Raw genomic sequence first — 13,579 nt, forward strand, 5'->3', positions numbered from 1 at the left:
TGTATCCATGATCTTGCCCGACGAGGAATCAACTCGCTAGAAACACAGTGCTGAAAAGATTTTCTAACCGATCCCAAGACCAACGCGAAGACAAACGCAGCGAACAACGTACGTATATATATATATGCACGGGGCTGCTCAATCTCAACAAGTAGGCAAAATGCGTGAAAACTGGCCTATCTGCCAGCTAAAGGAAATGTCACCAAAAGATAATTGATATCAATAGAACTACACGCATAGTTACCCCAAAAACTCCGCCAGAATCCCTTTGTATACCTCCGAACTCGGGTCTGGAAAATAGGTGGCCCAGCCTTCAAGCGTAGTTACAAGGAGATTCTTCTCAATAATCTCACTTGCTCTCATCTTCAACTCTCCAACGTCCCTGTTGCACCACAGCATCCGGCCCCTGGCAAAATCCGCTTCGCTGCTCGCAACCCAGACTGCGAAGGCCGCCGGAAGACTTGCTGTTCTTCTCTTTTAGAAAACCCCAATCGTCCATCTTGTTGATAAAATTTAGCTTATCATCGTCGATTGGGAGTGCTTTGGAGACTTTGAAAAGCGTGTTGGCCATCTCTGTCGGAATGATACCTGGATGAATGCTGGTAAAACGTATAGGGGAACATTCTCTTTGAAAATGCTCCATTATCTTCGTACTGGCCAATTTGGCGGCACAATATGCGGAGTGGCCGGGCCTAGGAAGAGCGTGACAAGCACCGCTGGAGACGTGCACGAAGACAGCTCCGGTGGCAGCTGCAAAGGGGGCGACCTCGCGTACCAGAAAGAAATTGCCTTTGACGTTGACCTGTTTAGTAGTAGTTTAGCACCTATATGTACACATCCACCGAGAAGGGCTACACGGAAAATTCTATACGTCGAAAGCTTTGAACCATTCACTGGTTATTGAGTCCGTGACACTTAACAGCTCGGGTGAATACCCCGCATTCGATACGAAAACATCCCAAGTCCCATGTAACCGTTTGATATCGGCTGCTAGTTTGCACACAGAGGGTTCATCGGCGATATCAGCCACCAGCACGTCGACCTCAGTGCCAGGAAATTCCCTCTTGACCTCCTCCTGGGTTCGCTTGAGAGTCTCGATCCTGCGACCGAAAATCACAATTCGGAGGGCCCCCGCCGCGGCGAAAGCCTTGACAATATGAGGACCGATCCCCGATCCTCCTCCGGATATGACCACTTTCTTTCCTATAGCTGCGATGGACGGATTCTGGCTCGGGTCGATGGTTGGATAGATTTTGTTATGCCATACCCTAGTGAAAGATGGAAAGGGAAGTTGGTTCGCCATGGCTAGTGGAACGGATAGTCAAGTGGATGTATTGCACCTCATCATTAGAATTGGAGAGGAACATTGGTTGCAGCTATATATTCCCTGGCCTTCTCGTTATGCTCTTTGTCATGTCATTGACTTGACGTTAGATTCGTGTTATACGTCAAAACGTTGTGCTGGCCGGAGCTGCGGAAATTTGGGCTTCTTTCCAGTGTATATTGACGAGGTCGTCAAGAGCTCTCCATTTGATCAGTCCCTCACAGAGGCATTTCAAGTCCAGAAGGCAGTGGACAAGACAATTTTTTCCCGAAGAACGACCTGACGCATATATCACAGTCCACCAAATATTCAGAACCGCGGACATCAGCTAGCTTCGAAAATCAAAGTCGATTGTCAATCGTTACTCGGCCAACCAGCGCCGCTGTTGGAGCTCGAACAGAGGGGGCAAACGACACCAATAACGATGGCTGACGATGGCTTCGAAAGCTGGAAGCGGAAAACCTATCAAAACCAACTTCCTTAACTAGTAGAATAGAAAGGGCAGGCTCTCAGTATAAAACCGAAGACAAGTATCTTCAAAGTGCAATGGCTGAACCTTTTTTGGAGAGCTGTTCTGCGAATGCTAGCATCAGTGAGCGAAGATATTGGGCTGACTCTTGGACATGGCTTAAGTCCTCGAGGATTCTGCAGGAGCGTTATTATTGACCATCTGGGTGAGCGAGCTGTGGGTGCGGCGCTGACGATTGAGTTCCTCTGCTCCAGAAATGCCAAGCCGGCCGTTGATTCCTCGGCTGGAATCCCCGAAGCATGGGCCTGCGGTGAGTTAACCGCTGCCAGCCGCCCCTTTGACCCGAGACCGTTTCTCCCGTCCTCCCCAGACAACTTTCGCACTTTTATCTCTCACTTCCCCAGCTGTCTCCCCAGGGGAAAAAAAAAAAAAGCCATCGTCCGTTTGAGACTCTCTCACAAGCCCCCAACTACCCTCTTAATTGCGGTGTGCCCTTTCGGTGATTAAACTCGAAGTCAAGTTCCATCCACATAGCCCCGTCTTAAACAATGGCTTTGGCTGCGAGAGCTTCCAGACAGGCCCTTCGGGCCGCGAAGGTACGGTAGAATCGCATTTGATGGGAGTGAGAAGTACCATTGCTTATCCAATTTATCATTGTTTAGGCCTCATCCTCCCGCACAGTGGCAGGCTCCTCCAGATCTTACGCTTCTGCGGCCGAATCCGAGCTTAAGAGCGTCTTCCGGAGCGTCCTTCCGGCTAAGAGAGCTCTGCTCAAGGAGTTGAAGGAGCACAATGATGCAAAGATTGGCGATGTCACGGTTGCCAATGCCATTGGAGGAATGAGAGGCTTGAAGGCCATGATCTGGGAAGGCTCCGTCCTTGACCCCGAGGAGGGTATTCGATTCCACGGCCACACCATCAAGGACTGCCAGCAGATGCTTCCCAAGGGTACCTCCGGCACCGAGATGCTTCCCGAAGCCATGTTCTGGCTTCTACTCACCGGCCAGGTCCCAACTACTCCCCAGATCCGGGCTTTCTCTCGTGAGCTTGCTGAAAAATCTCACCTCCCAAAGCACATCCTGGATATGATCAAGTCCTTCCCCAAGGATATGCACCCAATGACCCAGCTTTCCGTTGCTGTTGCCGCTCTCAACACCGAGTCCACCTTCGCCAAGAAGTATGCTGAGGGCTTGAACAAGGCCGACTACTGGGAGCCCACCTTCGACGACAGCATCTCCCTCCTAGCCAAGATTCCCCGTGTGGCCGCTTTGGTATTCCGACCCAACGAGGTCGACACTGTCGGCACCCAGCAGCTCGACAGCACCCAGGATTGGGCCTACAACTTTGCTGTCCTCCTCGGGAAGGGTGGCAAGGAGCACGAGAGCTTCCACGACGTTCTCCGTCTCTACCTCGCTCTCCACGGTGATCACGAGGGCGGCAACGTCTCTGCCCACGCTACCCACCTTGTCGGAAGTGCTCTCAGTGACCCGTTCCTCAGTTACTCCGCAGGCCTTCTCGGTCTCGCCGGTCCTCTCCACGGCTTGGCTGCTCAGGAAGTTCTCCGATGGATCCTGAACATGCGCGCCAAGATTGGCGACAACTTCACCGAGAAGGACGTCAAGGACTACCTCTGGAGCACTTTGAAATCCGGCCAAGTCGTCCCTGGCTATGGCCACGGTGTTCTCAGAAAGCCCGATCCTCGCTTCGAGGCCCTGATGGACTTTGCTAGCACCAGACCAGAGATCATGAACAACCCGGTCTTCAAACTCGTCAAGAAGAACTCCGAGATCGCCCCTGGTGTCCTCACAGAGCACGGCAAGGTAAGATTAGCCTTATTTAGCTTTCTGGCTCCTACGTCGTAAGATCTGACATGCTGACCATGTTCAAAAACACAGACTAAGAACCCCCACCCCAACGTTGACGCTGCCTCCGGCGTTCTCTTCCACCACTACGGCTTCCAGGAACCTCTCTACTACACCGTCACATTCGGTGTCAGCCGCGCCCTCGGCCCACTTGCCCAGTTGATCTGGAGCCGTGCCCTTGGCCTCCCTATCGAGCGCCCTAAGAGTATCAACATGCAGGGATTGCTCAACTCTGTTAAGAAGAACTAAAATTTTTTCAAAAATAGAAGAGTATCTTTCTTATATGTATGTACTATAAATGGGGATGATAGGTGAAAAAAAAAAAAGGCAAATGTTGGGTTCTAGCTTGACGCGCCAGTGCAGTTCGCTTTTTTGCTCTTATATTTCCGGGGCTCCTAAGCGACTCCTTTATTACATTTTATGGCTACATACATTGAGAGTGGCGGAGGAAAAAGGGTGTTCATTATATGTAACTTCCTACTGTTTTGGTTATGTGATGATGATAGCTGATAAATATTACTGTTACCTCTTTTTTCAACTTGTTCAATTGCGCTGATGTTGATATGCATCTTGCTGATCTTATTACGAGAGTCATGAATCTTCCTTCCCTATAATGTCTGTGTGTATCCAGTTGGGACTTTGATATTGGTCTGATACGCGTGCCAGAAAATACGCAACATTTAAACAATCCAGTATGTCAAAATGGTGGCAATAGTGGGGATTTGTCTAAAATAGCCACCAATTAGAAAGCCCTTATAAAATAAGGATAAAATATTAGAAAATGTCCAACATTGAAGATCTATAATGTGAGAGTACTCGGTATAGACTATTATATTTTAAAAACATTAGTGCATAGAAAGCATTAGTACAGTATCTTTTGTGCTGGTTAGCGGGGCGCCGAGCCCGTCCCGCCGCATCGCCATTGGTCCGCCGCCTACACTATGCCCGAAGTGGCATCACAGTTACCGCTTCGGGGATGGCGCCGGCTTCGCCGCTTTTGCGCCATCTCGCGCCGCCCCAACGATGCTGCAGAGATCTATAAAAACCCAACCTCACTCCCTCAAACAACGACGCACTTCTTCATTCTCTTTCTCCCTCGTCCCATCCCGTCTCTCGCGCCCACGCGCACTGCCCCCTCATCCTACAGGGACGATGCCGTGTTACCCGGCTCTCGACCTCTTTTCACTGCGCGAACGGCCGTCCAGAGCACCGCCACACCGTCACTTCATCGGCGTCGGACCCAGTCGTGAACCCCCATCCACGGTGCTACCGGAGGTCAAGGCGCCTCGACCATTGCAGTCATGCTGTGATGGTTTTCGCCACGTCGTCCGATCGGCGACTCCCAAGTCAATGGCCGATTTCCCGTCCTGCATTCCCTCTGACATCTTTGATGTTTTTTTATTCTTGCCCTTTTTTCTCGCGGCTTCTTTGCCCTCTCAGCTTTCCTGAGCCGGCTATTCAAATCCCAGCGCGAGCCTGGGCTAGCAGGATCTGTTTTCCTTCCCGCATGACCCCCATCACGGGAATATTCTGGGAAGCAGGGGCAATGTCCCCTCCCGCTCGATATCACCATGGCCCACCCGAAGAGTGACCTGCATGCTTTCACTTCCATCCATTAGCCAATGGCAAAATTGCCGCACCCCTTTTGCTGTTGGATGCAGGTGCAAGACCGAACCAGGCATGCGGCATGTCCGGCTTGGAGGTTGTGGTAGAGCTTGATTAACACATTACACCAGGTCTCTGCCTCCCAGGGCGCATTTCTGGTGAGGATGGACGCGCCAGCATTCTAAAGCAAGACTCAGGGCACAGAGTGATTCACTCCAGTCAATTTTCTCTGTGGAGGCAGTGAGATGAGGATGTGGATGCTCTGAGAACAATATAAAGAGGCTGAGCGATCCTCCAGAATCCAGATTATGGGCCCCTCCATGATACAATTTTCTTGTGGCACACATGCTTCTCTCAATCCCATTTCTGTGCTCCAAATTCACCCCTTTGCACATATACCCTTCTCAGATCCAGATGGATTCTACACTTCATGCAACCTTCAAGCCATGGGCAACCCCTCAGCCCAAACCACCTCCCTTGCACAAACTCCTCAACTCTCCAAACTCCAGCTGCTCCACCCATCATGATCTTCCCTGTAGCACTCTGCCACTTCCCAAGCATGCCCTCCCCGCGAGGCTGCCAGCCAAAGTCTGCGTGCTGTCAAGCACCGGCACTTGGCTAGCTTCGCCATCTGTGCCTAAATTCCTACCTCAACTGTGACAGATATTGCTATCGCCATCCAGTACACCATCTTCAGAGAACCCCACACAGAGGACTTCATCTCTGCATGATCCAGTGCCTCTTTCAAATTCACCTCTTTCTTCCATCTGTGATACTCAACACTCCACTGCTCTTCCAGCTGTGTTGCCTCACTTAGAAGAAGAGACCACAGGAGCTAGCCCAGAATCTTCCAGTATGACCAGCTCAGACAGTAGCTTTGAAGAATTTCTCCAGCTTCCAGTTCTTCAGGAAAACTTTCTGATTGACCCAGTGATTATTGTTGACAAAGAGCCCTGGGAGACCAATGGCTTTGGATGGCCTGTCCAACAAGGTGACAGCCTTGCCAGCCCCAAACCAAGCTGCCCATATCCTGAACCTCCCTCACCCATGCTCTGGGACACACCCAACTCTCACCAAATTCGCGAGGAGAGGCTGGCTGATAATACACTGGCTGAAGGAAACCCCCACATACATGACTCTCCACCATTGCTCCCCTCCCACCCCAGTGCCAAGACCAATGCGCCTTGCTCCAGTTGTGTGGATGAAGGCTCCCTCAGCAAACAGGTGAAGAGCCTCAAGCAAGAAGTCAAGGAATTGAAAGAACAAACCCTGAAGTGGCCCTGCATTGCCTCTGCATCATCCATCAGAGAAGGCTCCTGTACCACCCTTCATTCCCACTTCCTATCCCTATGGCTCAACCAATGATTGCAGTTCCTTTCTTGGCTGTTTGAAGGAGCCTTGGCCAGCTGCACACCTGACTCTGAGAGTGCCCAGTTGACTGTTCATGAAGATTCCCTTGGGAGACGCAACAAACTCAGCCTGAACAAAGCAAGGGGAGCAAAGGCCAGAGGCAATGGTCTGCTGAGGAAGACACACACCTTCAGGGTATGATGGAGGAGCGCTGGTCCCGGTCGGAGATAGAGAAGTGTTTCCCGGGGAGGATGGAATCAGCCCTGCACCAGCGTCAGTCAACACTTCAAGGGAACTGAAGGAAGATACGTCCGGCCAGGCCTACCCCCGCCAGACCGGCAATAGCAGTTGTGATATAATATAAGTTGCATAAATTGAAACCAAGAAAAAGGCGGCACCACCACTGCAGCCAATCCTGATCTAATGCTAGCCATGCTGCTCCAGTCTGGTCAAATGCTTGGATGATTGGTTCATATAGTCTGTCTAGTTTCACCAGCATTCCAGTGAAGATATCATCTTTGTGGATAGGAAATGAGACCCGCCGTAGTGTTCTGCATAGCAGTTTGACACCCTCCAGCCCTGGGGGAAATTCCCATAAGAGATGGCTGTCGAAAGCAATGGAAAATTTGTCAGACTGGCCTTCATCAAACAGTGTCCAGTGGAACTTATGCTATCTGCTCAAAATGTAAACATCACTCTGCCGGGGGACCTGATGGTTTTGAAAGTTATATAGATCTAACAAGTTGATGAAAACTGCGGTATGTTTACCCTTTTGAGCAGTATACAATCCTCCAAACCAATCTCAGACAGATTTCGACTCCGGAATGTAAGCTTGGTGTTCAGGCAGAGCTAACTTCATCACAAGATTCTTCATCCGAGTCTCCCACGTCAAACCAAGGGTGCGTGCGGATGTCCTTCTCGCTTGGCGGATACCCTGTCATCCGTAACCAGCCAAATATGCTTCGCGTTGCGACCTCCGACACTGATTGAAGATTGAGTCTCCAAGATTTCCCGGACACCACCGAAGTGTTATTGGATGGGGATACAATTTGTTTCAAACAGGCTGAATTTGTCTTCAACCCACTATCCTCAAGCTCCATACCATTGTCCAAATCCCATTTCCAAGTAGTGTACCGGAGATTGTGCCCTCAACATCGTGCGTGAAGTCAAACTGCAATCTCTGTATCGCTAAGCGCGCTGCTGCCAAATGGCTTCCAAGGACACACTGGAACGCTTGAGAAGCCATCGCAGCCTGTAAGAAATAGTAAGCGGCATTCGTCATCGCGATTTATTTTAGATTGTTTGGCAGCACGTGGCCCTGAGAGTTTCGTAGTAAGAAATGATTGCTCAGTCCCAGTCCATGCAGCCGCATGAAGGTCAACCGCCCATTGACCGGATTGGATAGCATGGAGAATTGTCATTGCTGTTCCTGTAAGAATTGCGCCTAGCCATAGTGGCCCAAGTACCGGCTGTCTCCGAGTCAGAAGAATGGTAAGTCTGGTATGGTCCTCAGCATCCAGGATAGGGTCAAGAGCCTCGAAGGCCGGCTCTAACCATGAGCCAACAAGGTTGCAGTACACGTCAGGATTGAAGAAAGTGCTGTGCAGTAGAGACCGTAGCGTCCACCCATTGCAGCTTAGGGTCATGTAGTATGGTAGCAGTTCTCTTTGTTTGTAAATTTTATCGCGCGAAAAGGGCAACGGTGCTATATTTAGCTTCGATGACGATGGCCGAGTAAAAACCGCGGCAGGGGTATATGGCACAGGTAGAGGAAGAGTAATAGTTCTACCACTGTTAAAAGGTATAAAGAGAGTCGCCATTAGTGCAGCACAACATTGACCGCTAAGGTTGTGAGTGGCACAAAAGTCGGCGAGATATTTCAAGGCCTGCCTTGAGGAAGGTGGAGTGCTCCCGGGACAATGCTGGTCATAGTTTCTGCGCAAAATGAACGGACGGGTATCGATATTGCGAACGGACCATGGCGATTTGTAGGTATGGCCATTGTGAAATACAGTAGCCTGCCACCCCGCCGGCGACAGTACTGCTGCCCACCATCTTGCGGCATCATCATCCATGGAACACAAATCAATCTCAAAGCCACCGCAGTGCTGGGTATCATCAATATCAGATTCATTGGCCCGGCAATGCAAATATCTCATACGTCTGGTCTGTGCCAAAGTTGAAGGTTGTCTCTCCAGCCAAGTGCTCGACAAAATATAGGACCACGCATAAAACAAAACCGCTAGATAATTACCCTGCTCAGCGTTATCCAGAGTATTGCATACTCCAGGCCAGTGTCTGAAACATGAATAATCTGCAAAAACACATGTTGTGGAGCGCTGAACACCTAAAAGAAGCTGGTGCGGGAGGACCTTCTGTTCAAGGTCACACTCTCCCTCGGACGTCGTCTGCCATATAGATTTCCCACTAATGAAGAGAGGCGATAATCCATCTAATGACGATGTATGGTGAAGGGATAAACTATCTTTTCGAGATTCGAAGTCGCGGCCAAGGTAAGCAGGAACCCTCCCCAGCATTTGTTGAGGTTGAATACACTGAAGCGGCAGCTCAGAACTTGTTGTCAGGGCATGCTGAGACCAGACAAGTTGGCTTATTGTTCGCATGCGTTCAATAGCCTCCTTACTGGGTCGAACAGCGTCTTCCATCTCCATCAGTGATAGCCACGACGAAGTTGTAAACGAATGGTAGAAATGATAAAAGGTGGCGGCTGGCGAGGTTTATCTCGTCATGGCTCGACTCTCTAGCACGTGACTCGTACAGATTGGCCTACGAGGCTACTAACCATAAGCGGAAGCTATAGGAACCACGGAACGTGAACTCGATAGATGTACGTGCCCTTGCTCGTCTCATCCGAAGGATTGTGGGATAAGCGAGATGGAAACTCTGCATCGGATCAAAAAAGATCCGAGCCGCTAACCTGGAGACTAACTACATAGAGACTAGTGTCTCGACAAAGAGTCGCCCCGGCGAAAACATTTCCACCATTGACTGTGCCTATGATCTGGTCGACGAAACTTAGGGGATCCAAATCCGGGAGCACTGCGATCGTTGGATGAATGAAGAGAGAATTTAATAGAATAAGTGCTTGAATGTGTTTCCTGGAGAGCATCATGGGAATGCCTGTGAGAAACTAACAATGTAAATTTCTGGTTATCACTAATCGCGAGACGCCTATTGCCTATGCCCGGCACTGCTAAGGAGATGTCAGTATATCAAAGGGATAGCGAAGGATGACAGGCTTGAATCAATAGCTAGGCCAGTGAAATTAAGGAGCGATTGATTGATTCAGCAACAATTTTGATGCTGGGTATCTGCCACCCCCGGCTCGGCCCGCCGCCGATCGTGGGGGTGTGTTTGGACGCCCGGGACCAACCAGAAAAAGAATAGTCCCCAGCAAATGACTACAAATACGTGGAATGAGTTATTGCGGACTTGACGTGCAGGAGGTTGACTTACCTACAAAGCAAATCATAGTGACCTTCAACATTGAGCCCCAATTTTCCTGTGTTTTCAAACCCAATCGTTTGTCTTTCTACCAATGGAACCCAAGATTTGGTCCTTTCAAGACCTTGCAAGTCTGCCTCGAGTTGCCAGAGGAATTTCCGGCGTCATTTCCGAATATAAATCCCATGAGGTTGTCAAATGGCCGTATCCATGTGCCGATGACGAACGTAACCACGAAATCGAAAGGCGCATATGCCCGAATTGTCCACGTTATTGCGATTTTGCCGGAAAGAGGCATTGTAATGGAGCGATTGAAAGAGCCTCTCTGTCTGCGCCTAAAAACTCTTCAAGAAAATGGGGACACTGTTTCATCAGAGCAGATTCAGAGATGGTCTTTACAGATTGCAGAAGGTTTACATTACATCCACAGTAGAGTCCTCCAGGCTGATATTGGGTCTCAAAATTTACTTTTGGATGAGAAGGACAATCTGAAGTTCGCAGATTTTGCAGGTTCCTCAATTGATGGAGAGCAGGCATTTGTCTGTTCAAGCTCACGCGCTTCAATTCATCCTTACTGGTAGCATCATCCTTCCATTAAGGATGAGATGTTTGCCATGGGATCCATACTCTATATCTACAGGTCGGAAGCCATATCATGACAAAACAGATAGCGCTGTTGAGAAGCTTTATCTGGCAGCGCAATTTCCTGATACCGACCACCTTCAACTGGGCCCAGTGATTTGGAAGTGCTGGAAAATGCAGTATCAAGACACAGCTGAAACTCTTAGTGACCTCCAACAGCTGTTTCAAAGAAAAAAGTGCTCTTACATTGGTTTGTCGAAGAGAATCTAATGGTAAAGAGTCTTTAAAGCTATTGAATTCAAACCAGATACAGATAAATTGAATCTAAGATTGGATAACTGTCAAATGATAGTTACAGATTTATCATTCTCATAAGTACTACACTGCAATTGACTATGAAGCTCCACCATATTAATATACACCACTATTAGCTTCAACAGCAAGAGACTGTAGGTAAATTAACTATATGATGGCTTCCAACTAATGATATGCTTGGGGACGAATTTATTAAAGCTCTAGAGAGTGAAGTCTTCAAAACCTTCATGCAGAATCTGCATTTAATTAATACAGCAGATTAACTCTGTAAATCTGCAACAACTGTATAAAAGTTGACAAGATTCCGATTCCCAAATTTGATTGAATTTGCTTTTAAATCTTTATAATTTAATTTAATTTGTTTTCTTTTTACAAATCTTCAACACAGATTATGCCTCATGCTGAAGAAGATATATTGGATTATAGAGTTCAATCTTGATAATATCAACTAGTTATCAGATTGAGACATATATCTCTCTTACTTGGGCTATTAATTAGCAACTCAGCTATCTGCATTTGTATGCTTTTCCCACACAAAAATTGTTAGTCATGTGACCAGAGGGTTGCTTTTTATTTGGACAGATAGATCATTCTTAGATAGTTGAGTCAGACCAGTATAAATATATTTTTCGTCTCCATACTAGATCGGATTCACATCTAGTGTGACAGGAACTAATACGGAGTACTTTACCGGGTCAATCAAAGCGCTTCCCAATCCTGACCCACCCCGGTCCCAACGCTCCGTACCTTACAAGTAATTCCAGGAAAAGCACCCTGGTTCAGGAAAGACTTCTATTTATGAACCACTGCAACATGAGAAAACAACCTATGTATTGCGAAGCGCTCTCGTTCTCTCCTATGATATCAGAGCAATTAGACATCTGCGGATTACTGAATATTACTGCGCACTCCTCATTTACCTCTGAATTTACTACCTAGAAGAGTGCTTCAGTTCTTGTGCTGGTGGGAGGGAACATGCGCACAAATCGTTTCGGGCGAACATCTATACTTGTGTGTTTGAGATGGAGGACAGAGAGGGTGACAGATTCCAATGTTGTTATGCCAATTCATTCACATCATTTGACATTGCCTATATCGAGCTAGCTGGTTAATCCCCGACTTCACACCCTGAATTATGCTTCTGCAAGTCCGAGCATGTCAAGCGTAAGTTCCCACAGCCGTTCCTCCTTGCCCTCATCAAAGGCGTACTCCTTGAATCCCCGAAAGCCTTGCACTAGGGCCTCCGGACTGGAGGCCTCGCAATCCTCCAAGTACTTTCCACCCCGGCCTTCCCACTCCTTTGCCACTGCCGCCACCACCGTTGTTGCTGCGCCCTGCTCGTGACTCTTTAAAACCATCATGATCTCAGGATTTGATGTCCAACCATCCTTGATCTCTTGCGGCACATGCTTTTGCAAGTTCGTAAAAATCCCCCCAGGCATCAAGCTCAGCGCGTGAAGGCCAGCAGGCCCATAATGCCGGTCGACATAGTTGGCCATATAAATCTGCGCAAGCTTGCTCTGGCCATAGGCTTTGCTAGGCGCATACGCTCCCCCTCGGTGAAAATTAATATCCTCAAACTGTACTTCCGACGCGTGGTGGCCGCTGCTCGATACATTGACGAGACGCGAGTTGAAGTCAGGAGTGGAGGCCTTGAGCATGGCTTCCTTCAGGAGCCAGAAGAGCAAGAAGTGGCCCAGATAGTTGGTCGCGAGTTGGATTTCAAACCCATCCGCAGACTCCTCGTATGTGGGTATCATCATGATGCCTGCGTTGCAGATAAGCACGTTGAGGGTTTGAGATTTCTCCAAGAAGTTCGAGGCAGCGGCTTTCACGGAGGAGAGTGAGCTCGTGTCCAGCTGTAGGAGCTCGACGCGACCCGGCTCAAGGAAAGATTCGCAGGCTGTTCGTCCCCGGGTAAGATCTCTCACGGCTAGGAAAACCCGGGCGCCGGTTGCCGCGATCGCGCGGGCGGTCTCGATGCCGATTCCTGACGAACAGCCAGTGATTAGAAAAACCTGGTTAACGGTTAGTTAGTTCGTTACAGTATAAGAATACTAGGAACGTGAAACCTTGTCTTTCATGTTTCCTTCTAAACCTTCATCTTCGATTACTTGCAAGGCAGTCGGCCGGGCGTCTCCTGGACCCGCCGGTTGTTTGTGGACCTCCGCATAGCGAGACATTTTGTGGCAGAGTTCAGTGCATAGATTGTGTTGGCTTGAGGTCTTCGAGCAATCCTACTATGCTTCGAGAGAGGATCTGTATTACTCTCAAATAATTCAGTAATTTGGATGAAAGTATCTGAATAGAAGATAGCCCTTGATTCTCATGGCATGGACGCCAATGTCATTTTATCCTCTGCGTCAAATGAGGGCTATTCCCTTTAAAAAGGAAATATTTTGAGGCCTCGGCCACGCGTCTTCATTCTGCCTAATGAGAGGAATGGCTCATTTGTCAAAGCAGTCACAATAACATTCTAGGTGTTGGTGACAAACATCGGGAGTCGCAGCATGTTGAAGCGGAGTGTCAATCACTCCGAAGTAGCATCCAACCCCAACAACCAAACAAGCGATGCGCCTCCTTGGGCCGCAAAGGTTGCCGGTTCTT

At 48.8% G+C, this 13,579-nt stretch overlaps 6 protein-coding genes across 6 annotated transcripts; 3 read left to right on the top strand and 3 right to left on the bottom strand.

Annotated features, from left to right (window-relative positions):
• Positions 1 to 198: 198 nt before the first annotated feature.
• D8B26_007179 (uncharacterized protein) lies at positions 199 to 1,303 on the bottom strand (the record flags this gene model as incomplete). Its single annotated transcript, XM_066125448.1, has 2 exons — positions 199 to 802; positions 872 to 1,303. 2 exons carry the CDS (start codon positions 1,301 to 1,303, stop codon positions 350 to 352), a joined length of 885 nt encoding a protein of 294 aa, XP_065981530.1. The 3' UTR covers positions 199 to 349.
• Positions 1,304 to 2,187: 884 nt separating this feature from the next.
• Positions 2,188 to 4,189, top strand: D8B26_007180 (uncharacterized protein). Its single transcript, XM_003072019.2, has 3 exons — positions 2,188 to 2,389; positions 2,456 to 3,613; positions 3,689 to 4,189. Exons 1-3 carry the CDS (start codon positions 2,342 to 2,344, stop codon positions 3,902 to 3,904), a joined length of 1,422 nt encoding a protein of 473 aa, XP_003072065.1. The 5' UTR covers positions 2,188 to 2,341; the 3' UTR covers positions 3,905 to 4,189.
• Positions 4,190 to 5,605: 1,416 nt separating this feature from the next.
• On the top strand, positions 5,606 to 5,920 carry D8B26_007181 (uncharacterized protein; the record flags this gene model as incomplete). The annotated part of the gene is made up of 1 exon (XM_066125449.1): positions 5,606 to 5,920. One exon carries the CDS (start codon positions 5,606 to 5,608, stop codon positions 5,918 to 5,920), a length of 315 nt encoding a protein of 104 aa, XP_065981531.1.
• Positions 5,921 to 7,776: 1,856 nt separating this feature from the next.
• D8B26_007182 (uncharacterized protein) lies at positions 7,777 to 9,282 on the bottom strand (the record flags this gene model as incomplete). Its single annotated transcript, XM_066125450.1, has 1 exon — positions 7,777 to 9,282. The coding sequence occupies one exon, from the start codon at positions 9,280 to 9,282 to the stop codon at positions 7,777 to 7,779; it is 1,506 nt and encodes a 501-aa protein (XP_065981532.1).
• Positions 9,283 to 10,260: 978 nt separating this feature from the next.
• On the top strand, positions 10,261 to 10,656 carry D8B26_007183 (uncharacterized protein; the record flags this gene model as incomplete). Its single annotated transcript, XM_066125451.1, has 1 exon — positions 10,261 to 10,656. One exon carries the CDS (start codon positions 10,261 to 10,263, stop codon positions 10,654 to 10,656), a length of 396 nt encoding a protein of 131 aa, XP_065981533.1.
• Positions 10,657 to 12,024: 1,368 nt separating this feature from the next.
• On the bottom strand, positions 12,025 to 13,458 carry D8B26_007184 (uncharacterized protein). The gene is made up of 2 exons (XM_003072020.2): positions 13,045 to 13,458; positions 12,025 to 12,990 (listed from the first exon to the last, which is right to left on the bottom strand). The coding sequence occupies exons 1-2, from the start codon at positions 13,153 to 13,155 to the stop codon at positions 12,106 to 12,108; spliced, it is 996 nt and encodes a 331-aa protein (XP_003072066.2). The 5' UTR covers positions 13,156 to 13,458; the 3' UTR covers positions 12,025 to 12,105.
• Between the last annotated feature and the right edge of the window lie 121 nt (positions 13,459 to 13,579).

Source organism: Coccidioides posadasii, chromosome 4 (genome assembly GCF_018416015.2).
Source record: "Coccidioides posadasii str. Silveira chromosome 4, complete sequence".
In the NCBI taxonomy this organism is placed as follows: Eukaryota; Fungi; Ascomycota; class Eurotiomycetes; order Onygenales; family Onygenaceae; genus Coccidioides; species Coccidioides posadasii.